The 12,194-nt window shown below is 44.9% G+C and overlaps 1 protein-coding gene across 2 annotated transcripts in view; it reads left to right on the plus strand.

Annotated features, from left to right (window-relative positions):
- Window positions 1–4,639, plus strand: part of RAPGEF5 (Rap guanine nucleotide exchange factor 5) — a 213,284-nt gene extending 208,645 nt beyond the window's left edge. For both annotated transcript variants that reach the window (XM_068549953.1, XM_068549954.1), the window contains 2 exons: window positions 1,465–1,519; window positions 4,524–4,639. In XM_068549953.1, coding sequence (XP_068406054.1) covers window positions 1,465–1,519; window positions 4,524–4,639 — 171 coding nt within the window. The remainder of the gene's footprint in view (window positions 1–1,464; window positions 1,520–4,523) is intronic.
- Window positions 4,640–12,194: the final 7,555 nt, after the last annotated feature.

Genomic DNA, 12,194 nt, shown 5'->3' on the forward strand with positions numbered 1-12,194 from the left:
GGTTGAGAATGGGGCTTCCCAAGTGCAGGCGAACTCACAAAGCCTTCATGGGGAGAAGGTGAAACACCTTCTGAAGTAAAAGCATATGCAAATGTGGACAGGTAAGTTGAGGGTGGACACGCTGCATTTTTTTTAATACATATTTTTAAAATATTTCTTTTTTTTTTCTTTTAACTGAGGTAGTATTGAAGTACAATATTATATGTTACAGGTATACAGCGTTGTGATTCACAGTTTTTAAAGGTTATACCCCAGTTATAGTTATTATAAAATGCTGACCATATTCGCTGTGTTGTACTATCTTTGTAGCTTATTTATTTTATACATAATAGTTTGTACCTCTTTATCCCCTACCCCTGTCTTGGCCTTCCCTCCTTCTTTCTCCCCACTGGTAACCAACCACTAGTTTGTTCCCTGTATCTGTGAGTCAGTTTCATTTTGTTATATTCACTAGTTTGTTTTATTTTTTAGATTCCACATATAAGTGATATCATACAGTATTTGTCTTTCTCTGTCTGACTTATTTCACTTAGCCTAATACCCTCCAATCCCATCCATGTTGTTGGGAATGGAAAAATTTCATTCTTTTTTATGGCTGAGTCGTATTCCATTGTACATATATACCACATCTTTATCCATTCATCTGTTGAGGGACACTTAGGTTGCTTCCATATCTTGGCAGTTGTAAATAATACTGCTGTGAACATTGGGGTGCATATGTCTTTTGGAATTAGTGTCTTCATTTTCTTTGGATATATACCCAGGAGTGGAATTGCTGGGTTATATGGTCATTCTATGTTTAATTTTTTGAGGAACCTCCATATTGTTTTCCATAGTGGCTGCACCAATTTACATTCCTACCAACAGTGTAGGAGGGTTCCTTTTTCTTCATGTCCTCACCAACATTTGTGGTTATTTTAATGTTAGCCATTCTGACAGGTGTGAGGTGATATCTCATTGTGGTTTTGATTTGCATTTCTCTGATGATTAACAATATTGAGCATCTTTTCATATACCTGTCAGCCAAGTGTATGTCATCTTTGGAAAAATGTCTGTTCAGGTCTTCTGCCCATTTTTTAATCGAGTTGTTTTCTTGATGTTGAGTTGTATGAGCTCTTTATATATTTTGCGTATTAACCCGTTATTGGTCATATCATTTGCAGATATTTTCTCCCATTCAGTAGGTTGTCTTGTACTGCATTTCTTAACAGTATGTTTTCCCATGGCTCAGTTAGAATCTGTGCAGCTGGGGTTGAGAGCCACTGTTTCTGAAGACAAGGTCAAATTTCCTTTTGTAATCCAAACTCAATATATATCATCAATTAAAGTTAGGTCCCGCACCAAATATAGCTCCTCTATTTACACCCAAAGGTGTTAGACTATCCAGCCAGCCTCACAGCACCGCTACTTCAGCAACACCCGAAATGACTCCTCCGCTGATGTGTTTCCTCTTCTGCCTTCCAGCATATGATTGCAGACACTGTCCGAACACTGAGACACTGCAGGACTAACCAGTTTGGTGAGTCATTGAAGTTGGGTATGGCATGTTAGTCTACCATACATTGGTGCAGACTGTGGCCATATCACAAGTATTTGGTGGTAAAAAAAAAAAAAAAAAAAAATTGTAAAATATAATATGCACATCACATGCATATACTGTATTCTCTCTGTTTCATCACTGCATGTTTGGGAAACAGGGTAGGACAAGAAATGGCAGCTTTTTATCCTCTCCTGGCAGCAAGTTTACACTGTCCAGAGTGACTTTAGACGATCAGAAGCTCCCGCTCCACCCCTTACCCAGAAAGTCTTGTTTGCTTGCCCGCTGGCTCAGAATTACCCGTGGGTTTATCAGGGGTGACCCTGTTCTTAACCTCCTTGCTTGGAGCCTTCCTGGAATAGGAATATAGTTTGTAAAAATGCCTAAAGCAGCCTTGCAGAATCTTTTCTCCTCTCCAACGAAAACTTCCTGTTTGGAGCTGCCTTTCACTGAAAAAGTATTTTTCTGAGCACTTTTGTTGACTCCCCACTGAGACTAATGTACGTAGGAATATTTATTCCTTTTTAAATCTCAAGAATAATTTACACTGTGTTTAAATGATGTTAAAACATTGCAGGAAGGAAGGAAATCAACTGTATTGAGTTCAAGGAGCTTTCACATGGGCGGTGCAATCCTGACCCTAGTGCTGGTGAATGGAGATTATAGACCCTGTGGGTGCAGAGCAGAAAACTCAGGCTCGGAGAGGCTAAGTTTCAGCCGTTACTCAGACTGAGTACCTGACTGCCTAGCCCATACCCTTTCCTTCGCCTTGTGCAGACTTTATAAGTATAAAGGGCAATTAAAAAAACAGAGTTCAGTAATTATAAATCAATCAAAAGTGACCACTAAGTAAAACTTACTTTGTTAAGCAATACATCCTCGTTGTAAACCAGTTTTTTTCAACAATACAGAAGTATCTTTAAAGTAGAACAATCAAAGTCCCACTTCCTAAGGAAAATATTACTAACAATTCGGTACATATTCTTAAGAATTTTCATTCTGTTCATGCCCGTCTTGGGTAGTAATACTGTCCTCCAACAAAGCAACGGAACTTCTGTGTGGATTACAAAGTTTCTGTTTGAAAGAGAGAATTATAAATACAGGACCTACTTTTCTAAGTGTTCACATCAACGAATACCATGTGATACATGCTTATATAATTGTCCATTAACTACCCAAGTACAATGCAGTTTCAATAGAAATAGCAATAACATTGTCATGGAGATTCATTCGAATGTACAAGCATACTATTGCTGATGAGTAAAGGATTTGTATCTCTTTCACTCTCCTTTGCTTCCCAAGTATTTATGGGTACTCAGCTAATTCTGAGACCTCAGTCTCACTTACCAAGGGATTCCGGTCTATATACACTGCAGGTGTGGGCAGGAAGGTTATACCAGTGGGGCTGGCCTTGACCTTGCCAGCCTCCCATCTCCAGAGAGTAAGTCTGCATAGCAGAAGGCAAAGGAGGAAGTTAAATAACTATCAGGCCAGTTTGTGTTTTGTATTTATATATCTTTAAAAATCAAGTTTGGAACTGAATTATCTAAATTCATTTTGACAGTTTATATAGGCAGAGTTAAACAACGTCAGCACTTGGGATAAAATAACGTTAATCAAGCCACTTAGAGATTACAAAGTGCCATGCAAGGGTCACTTGTCATGGTTGTAAGCATTCCGCCTGCCGTCTTTTTAAGGCTGGAAAGTGAACAACAAAACTATCTCGGTAGCATCATGTTTTCTAAACCAAACAAGGGGGAATGGTAAAACTTTAACTCCTGGTGCTTTTACTTGTTGAAACCAGGAAGCCTTGTTTCTGTTTAACCTCAGAACTACAAGCCATCCATGACATACAAGCCCTAAATTATTTCCTCATAAAACGTGTTTGTCACAGAGGAGGAAAAAATGGGTTTTCACCAAGAGATAAAATTTCTGAATTAAAATGCTCAGCCTTCTGGGGGCCCCTTGCTTCTGCTGCAGCTGAACTCCACCCTCCATCCCTGCTTCTCCCTCTGAAATCCCACAAAGCAAGAAGACTCACAGTTACATTGTCTCACTGGAGGGCAGCTTAACCCCTCTCCCCAGGCCTTAATGCGTTTTTTGTTTGTTTGTTTGTTTGTTTCTGACCATGGGAAGTGGGCCTGCCCCGCTGTCCAGGCTACTTTATCTCTGGTTCCTTATCAGAGCTGTCAGCAGCATATGGCACACACGGGTTCACCGTGCACCGAAGCCTCTTGTGGCCCTTTAACCGCCCCGCGTCTGGGAGTAGAAACTCCCTTGCTTTGTCCTTCGCTGCGTGGACGGTTACCCCATCCACACACTTTCTGAACCCGCTTTGCCTGTAAACCAAACCTTTAGTCCACTTCTGTGATATCCGTTCATTTGATTGTTCCCTTAATTTTTTTCCGCCAAAATAAGGACACCAAAAGATTTTCCTACCAAAATAAGGACATACAAAATCCAAAAAAAAAAAAAAAAAAAAAAGAACTATTGTGTCCATGCAGTCACCAGGTTAGCAGTGATTTCTGACAGTTCCAGCCTGAGATAGAAGAGCCTGTGAAAGCCATTTAACGGGGCAGTCACTGTGACAGGCTGCATGGCGTGGGAGCCGAGACCATGGACTTGGGGGCCTCATGGCCTGTGTTCTGGTCCTGATCTGCCTCTTACCTGCTAGGTCTGTGCTGTTTCACGTTCTGTAGAGAGAGATAATAACAATCACTAAATACTATATAACGTTAAGAGAAATTGCTCTATCAATCTTGGTAGAACAAACATCTTGCCAGTCTAATTATCTGACCTGAGGCATCTGGTCTGAGCTGAAAAAGCATCTCTGGGATTAGAATAAAGACATCTCTTCTGGGATTCTGACCAATGCGAGTCTGCCTTCTGGATTTACTCTACGCCTTCAGGTGGGGTTTTACTGGTATTCAGAAACAGCATTACTGCTCTCATGAGATTGACTTTTTTTCCTTCCCCAAAATAGGAGGTGACATATCTCCAAAAGAGCACCCAGAGTTAAAATCCTACGTTCATCACCTGTGCGTCATTGACAGCCAGCAGGCCCTGTTTGCGCTCTCGCACAGGATCGAGCCACGGGTGTGAGCCCTCCCCACGCCTCGCCACCCCGGAATCACAGCCCCGGAGCTACGGGGATGGCAGCACCGAGCACATTGCTTTCCTGAGAGAAAAGAAGTTGCTGAGTTTTATCAGCGTATCACAACACATCCACAGGAAAGCCAGCCAGAGCGTGCTCGCGAAGTGATGTCAGCTGCCCGAGATGCGGAGAGGCTGCTGTCGGAAGGAGGAGGCAGAAGCTTTCTCGAAATGGAGAAGTCTGGTTTCTTAGGATCACCTTGTTGAACCAATCCAATTTTCACTTTGAGATGCGCCAGCGTCAAGACGGGAGACCGTCTCTTGTCATACGGTGACCAGATATCTCAGTTAGAGCATGTGTGAGCCTGGGAGGAGTTTTACTTTGCCTGGCAGTAGATGACTGTTTCTAGGCTGTCAAAGCAGGAGCTCGTTTGAACACCTGAAGACAGTGATGGCATCTCTAGGTTTCCAGGGAGACGGACCGGTCTCTGTCTTTATGAACTATGACATCACCAAAAGCCACTTGTGTCTAGGGAGTTAGTGAGGACTGGCAACTGGCATCCCTGCTCTGATCTCCAGAAGAGAAATGTCAAGGCATGCATTTCTTGGCATCCACAATCACTTAGTGATGTCTGCTTACAGGTGAAATTCGTTTCTGCGCAACCGATTCACAACTGTAGGCAAGTTAGACTAAGTTGCGTTGCCAACACGGAAGAACAGTCACCTTTAAGAAATCGACTCATTTAATTTCTGGGGATTTTCTTTCCACGTGCAAGCGGGCTCTCATCTCTTCTTGGGTACAATACGATTTTTGACAGAAGCACAGTGCCCGACACATTGCAGGCACTCTTAACTGTTTCTGGAGGCGACAGTCACAAAGGCCCGCCTTCTTGTGCCTGGCGATGCCCTCGTGTGTTGCTTGCTTCCAGCAGCCTCCTGCCCACACTCTGAAATGAGAACGGCCCGTACAGGGAGGTTAAGTGGGATTTGATGTGTGAAGCACTTAGCACTCTCTGGAGAAGAACAAGGGGTTAAAATAGTGGTGATTGCCCATCTTTCAGCCAGTGAAAAGAACCCCAAAGATCCAAATGTCTGATGTATGTTGGACACTTGGAAGTCCTGTAGTCCACCTCCCAACCAAGGCAGGGAGCCTTTCTATAATTTGCCTTTTTTTTTTTTTTCAAAGTCTCAGAGTCTTTTAAGTCTTTTTATTCCCATTTTTACAGGTTAGGGCTCCTACAGTAAATATGACCTCTTGCTGTTCTCAAAACTGGTTAGAGGATTTCCCTCAACCTTCAAACGAACAAAAAAGCCTGTGGGATACAGTAACGAAATCCACCCCTGCCAGCTAGATCCTTGTCACTTTTCTAAAATACAAGGGCCCTGCTTTGCCTATTAGCTTCATTCATTTTCCACACATGTGATCCCGGCGCCCCTCTCACCACTCCTGCCTGGTCCTCTCCTTGGTGCCTGTACAGAATCGCTTCTTCTTGTCTCATCAGCACCTCATTACTGAGATGTGTCCAATGCTTTCTTACGCCTTTATAGCAGTGCTGTTTCCTGGGCTCGGGAACCACACTGAGCTTGAGAGATCACTGGAAGGAACCACATGGAGCAAATTTGGGGTAGGACTTTGAAAGAGAGTCTGTCCCAGCATGTCAAACTTCAGCCCTGAACATTAACAGGGCTTTATAGAAAGGCGTCATCCAGGGCTAGTCCGCTCAGAGAGATGCCCCAGGCTACTGGGAATGGAATGAGACTCATTGGAGGAGATCAGAGCCATCAGAACCAGAGAAAAGAGACTTTTCTCCTGGCTGATCAAACACTGGAAAAGCTCTCCCCTTGGCAATTACTGAGGACGGTGTGGGCTTACAGCACCAGTGTGTGTTCTGGTCTTTTCTCTATGCTCGGGAGTAGCATTGGGCCATTCTAATCCTACGAGGCCATTTTGACATTGTCTCTGTGTTTTACAGTTTAAGTGGTTATTCACATTAGGTCTACATTGCTCCAACTAAAACTATTGCAGTTGCTCCAGTGGAGAACTATTTTAGCACAACTCCTGCTGCTTGGACCTCAGCTCAGATGTGTGCATGGCCAAACGAATCCACACATATATCACACCTAAACAGATTTTGAGGGTGTAGTCAGAGTACCCCACATGGTATGGGTGGAAACAGACTGGGAGAGAACGGCGCTTGCCCACTGTTTCCTCCAGCCATGGTCTTGTGGCTCTTGGGGCAGCAAAAGGAAAGGAGGATTTTGTTTTGTTTAGATGTGCTTTTCCATCCCTGTCTTCTGAAAGTCAAAATCTCTAAATCTTCCTGAAATTTAACAACTATCTCCAGAGGTTTCCCAGGCAGCAGCTCTCAGAAATTTCAGAAGCAATGAGAAGACGTGAATCTGGAATCAATGAATTCAAGGCAGAATCATGGGAACCAGATGTAGCTCAACATGAAGCTCTTTCTAATGAGTCTGGAGCTGTCCAAGTGAACAGGCTGCAGGGGACTTAAGCAGGGTCCCTGTTGATAGGGATGGGTCATACTCCCTCTGCATATATCTGCCAAGGCCTCTTTGGAATAGGTTTTGTTCTGGCCAGAAGGGTGGCCAGGAGGACCTGTAAGCTCCTTTCTAACTCTATTAGATTTTCACAATCGCACGAAATCTCCATTCACTCTGAAAAATCTCCTATCATCTGAGACCTTCACCAGCGACGGGTGCGTGGGCACTTCTAAGGGGGTTCTTTTTGCTGTGGCACAGTTTTCAGACAGTCCTATGGGTCTTTGGATTTGTCAGCATTCCAGCAAACCGGCCCTGCTTAGAAGTTAGCACAGGGCAAGTTCCTATCGGCAAAATCACAACCACTCAAAAAAATGTTTTAAATTTTTCCATACACATTTGCAGATGCTCCAAAGACTACAGTGTTTTATAATAACTTCACTCTTCGTTATAATCTGTGTAATTGCCAAATGGTTGTAGTGATACATCTTAATGGCCTGCGTTCACTTTATTCTAGTATCTCTTTAGAATAAATTCATTTTCCTAGACCCCTGTCCACAAGCAAGTTGGGTGGAGAATACCTTAAATTCAGAAGCATAGGGACAAAGTAAAAACCCGTACCTCCCAGCTTGTAGGGAGACGTTGCACTAATGCATACTCACCTCCAAGTAGGGAGGGAGACACAGTGGCATCAAAGAGAAGGTGCTGGTGACGTTTGATCCCTGGAGCTGGGCTTTCACTGCTGCCCTGATCCCTGCCCAGTGGTTTTGTTGCAGCCATCACACACACCACAGATTCCAAGTGTCCCTAGATGGCACAGCTAATCTGAGCTTCTCAGAAACTAGGCAAAAACATTAAAATGGGGAAGATCAGGTCCACTGTGGTGATCTAACATGGATAGCATCTCTTTTAAATGCTTCAAAGACATGTCCTTAAATTTTCAGCCTCCTTATTAACGAGTGAGCCATTGTGCTTAAAACTAGTGCTGGAAAAAAGTTTTTAAAAATTGCCAAAAAGGTAGATGAAAATGTACTATATAAAGCAAAGCTGTATATACTAAACATTTTTTAGCAGAGTAATATTTATTTGCATAGCCTATTTATTGTATTCGTATTACACTGTTATCAAATACTGGGATGAAATCGATGACCAGAAGCAAGGACTCTTGCCTTTTAATGTATCATTAATTAGGACCGCTGTGACATTATCAGCTTGCATTAACAGAAGATAGAAAACCCACAATCAGGGCGTCTACCTAACTTCTCAGGGACTACACTTTGTAGTTTTCCACCATTAGAAGAGCTGGTAAATATGAAACATTTGTGGAATTACCAGAATTGCCATTAACAGTATTTTCTTTCTCATATTTCATGCTTTCTGCTTCTGTATATATGACTGTGCTGTGTATTTATCAAAGCTAGTAAGCAATAATTTATATGTAAAAATGGCCAAGCAATATAAGGTGAAAGCTTATATATAAGTCACTGTTACCTTATCTTGTATTTTCAAGTGTTTTTTTTTAAAAAACTGCTTTTCCAAATATAAGATTATGTTAAAGATACTATTCATGCCTCAGAGCTTCTTGCTTTGTGATGTTTGGGGGCTCTGTAGCCTGTGTTCCGGCAGCATATTATGCTCAGATGTTTGGAACTCAGAAATTATTTACTTGCTGACAGCGCTACAGGTAGGTGAAGAGATTCTCAGGCGACCCATGGAAGTCTAAATCACTTGTGCTGCCATTGAGTTATTGTAGAACCTAAAGACCCTGGAAATCGCAGCATATTCTGGGATTTGGAGACTCCAACAACCCCTGTCATTACCTCACCCCACTCAAGTGGGACCAGGTACTGTCCCTTCCTTACCAGCCCAGACGCTGAGGCAAGCTCCAAGCCCTGGTGGTGAAGCCCTAGGCCTGGACTGTAGCAGCAGGACAAAAGCTATGGGCGGGACGATGAAGCAAAGGGGTGGTCATGATGCTCTACTGGAACGGGAAGACGAGGGTCGTATACAGTGGGGTAGACTTATCCTTCCAACTCTTCTCTCCCCCTCCCTGCGGAAGAATGATACATCCGGCCCATTGATGCCAAGCTTGGCCTTTGGCACGTGTTGATCCCTCTCCCTGCAAGAGGATTATGTCGCTCACCACGATGAGCTGAGAACCGGCTAAATGTCTTCCTCTGTCCAGTGAAAAACGGGGAGAAGCAACCCGTGTGGCTTGGAGACCGAGGCTTTGAGGTAACCTGTGGCTGCCATGTCTCTTCTGCTGGGAGACCCGCAGCGTCCAAGTAAAGGTGTCTCCATGCACTGGACTCGCCAGCTTGTGAAGGATGTGTCACTTGAGTGAGAAATAAAACATCATCCTTAGAAGCCGCTGCAGTTGGGTGGCAGGGCGGGGGTGGGTGGCTACCCGGGTGGAATTTCACCGAAGCTGACTAATACAGTCCCCAGGACACTGCTTTCTTGATAAACGGCCCTTTCCCTCAGTCCGCGTCGGGGCGGTAGTACTGACTTTGCACATTACCTAATGGATAAAACCACCGGCTGTCCTCTATCCATGCAAAGGGCTAGTGTTTACGTGGGAAAAGGTAAAGACCAGATGATTTTCTTGGGTTCTTGATCACTAGGAAGGGGTACTCTGTGTAACAAGGGAAAATGGGAAGAGATGGCAAAGGGGGCAATGGGCTCTCAGACAGACACTGGGGGCAGAGAGAGGAGGACCACTGAGCTTGACTGCTTCGTTCTGGCCCATCGTCACTACATCTGTGGGCTCAGGCCTGGATCTGGAGCAATGCAGGAGACGAGGGGAGGATGGAAGCCGCCCTAGGCTCCAGCTTCAGAAGGGAATCGGAGGGGAAAGGGAAATTCCCATTGCTCAGGATTCTCGGAGATTTTCTTCCCTGGGATGGTCCGTACTGGGAAGATGAAGGCTCCTGCAGACTCAGAAGCTGGTTCTTGTTCTAGCAAACCTCAAAATGAACTTTCTGGTCCTGGTGCACTAGCTACAAAATCAGATATTGGAGGATGAGAGCTCCAGGTCTGGTCCAGTTCTTCGAAGCCTTCTGGATCCCCAGTGAGCCACTTGTGTAGTTGTTTTCCATTTACGACTTTAAACGAATGAAAGTCCTAAAGCTTTAGACTTGCTGATGTCCTTCAGTAAAGCATCCCTGCTCCCGAAGGCAGCAGGTGCGCCTTAATAGAGGAGACCCTAAGGCAGCCCCCCACCGTGGAGCCTTGCTCGCCTGAGGTGCAACCCTGGGAAGTGGTATTGAGTCCACCTCTCCCGAAGGCCCCTTTCCTGCTCTGGGAACTTTAGAGGTTCCCAAGTTGTCTGTGTGTGGTTAGAGGGTTAGAGGCTGTAATCTCTAGTTAGAACTTGATTGAAAATAGTTACATTCTGAGAAAATCCATGCAGTGGTCACCTCGGTCTTGAGAGTCCCGACCAAAAAAAAAAAAAAAAAAACCAACAACAAGCAAACAAAAAAACCCAATGCAGCAGAGAGATTGAAGTCTCAAAACCAGTGAGCCCACATGCGAGAATTAAGACAGTGGCAAGATCTTTCTCAAGTTCTACAGCAACGGTGGCTCTTTGGTGTCTCATAACAGGTAAGTCCCTTTCTCCTGGAAAACCTTGTATGGCCAGTGACGGCCAAGTTCAAACCATGGGAACGAACTATCTTGATTCCTCACGTCCAACACCCCTTGCTCATCAAGTTCTCCACCAGCTGCTCTGTCCCCACTTTCCCTGCATGAGGTCAGGCCTTCACTATCCATTACTTAATCATTACAGGAACTGTCTACCTAGGCTTCCTCCCTTTAGTCTAAATTTCCCCCATCAATTTTTTTTTTTTTCTGAAATGCAGATCTGATCGTGTCTGTCCTAGCTCAAAATCCTTCAGCAGCACCTTCCAAGCTATAGAACTAAACCTCAGTAGCATGCAGATTCACATTCTGGCCTCTACTTATCTGTCCAGGGCCAAAGAGATTGGGAAGATGCCTCCAGGAGACGAATAACTTGGCATCCCCTGGAAACTGCTATTCTACTCGGGGAGATTCATTGATTCATACCATTAAGAATGCCAGTTGAAAATAACATGCACCTGGGACTTCCCTGGTGGTCCAGTGGTTAAGACTCCACGCTTCCACTGCAGAGGGCATGGGTTCAATCCCTGGTTGGGGAACTAAGGATCCCGTATGCTGCGTGGCAGTGGCCAAAAAAAAAAAAAAAAAAATAACATACACCAAACATTTGCTAAATAAATCAGTGTATGTGAGACTTATTTGCTCCTTTTCAGATGTGAAATCTTGAAGCCAGGCTGGGAAGTATTCAGAGCTAGCTGAGGTTGGGGCAGGGGCTCTGACTGGCTTTGCCCAGGCCACCAGATTTGCCTTGAGGATCATGAGCTCTTTCCTACCAGAGCTGTGCAGACAGACCTAAAACCAACTAGCAATTCAATCATCAGATGAAGGCTCTGACAGAAGACCTTTAAGATCCCTTCCAGCCCCTGGCTGTTAAGAAAACTGGTGCAGATCTGCGATTGCTAGAGATAATTGGTTTGGTTTTGTTTCAGGAAGTGACTTGGCAGATGTGGGAAGAAAGAACTGTTCATGATCCTTTGTATTCCGTTGACCTGGGCTGGGCCCCAGCTGGAAGGGAAAGGCAGTGGGATGAGGGCGGAAAGGAGCGCCTCGCCCCTTCCCCGTCCTGTGCCTGGTGCTGACTCCACAGTCCTATCAGAGATCAAGGCCTGCAGTAAACAGCCAAATAAAGCCCTGGAGTCAACGCAGCAGGGCCTGCTACCGAGGACTAAGCTGGCTGCCGCCTCCCGAGGGGTAAAGAGGGTCCACCGTAAAGGCGACCCTCGTCCTTTCTGCTGTCACTGTGTTCCGGGCTCCCACAGCCTGGCCTCACCCTACCTTCTCTCCCAGTCACCCAGCCTGGACCCGGCACTCAAGTCTGGCCAGGCTCTTCTCTCTTCCACCCCCCCTTCCCTACCCCCCAAGGAAGGTGTGTCCACTCCCAAGCCCTCCTGGAGGACCCCATCCCCCGCTGAATTCCTACAGCAGGTCC

The sequence above is a fragment of the Eschrichtius robustus genome, chromosome 8 (assembly GCF_028021215.1).
Source record: "Eschrichtius robustus isolate mEscRob2 chromosome 8, mEscRob2.pri, whole genome shotgun sequence".
Taxonomy (NCBI): Eukaryota; Metazoa; Chordata; class Mammalia; order Artiodactyla; family Eschrichtiidae; genus Eschrichtius; species Eschrichtius robustus.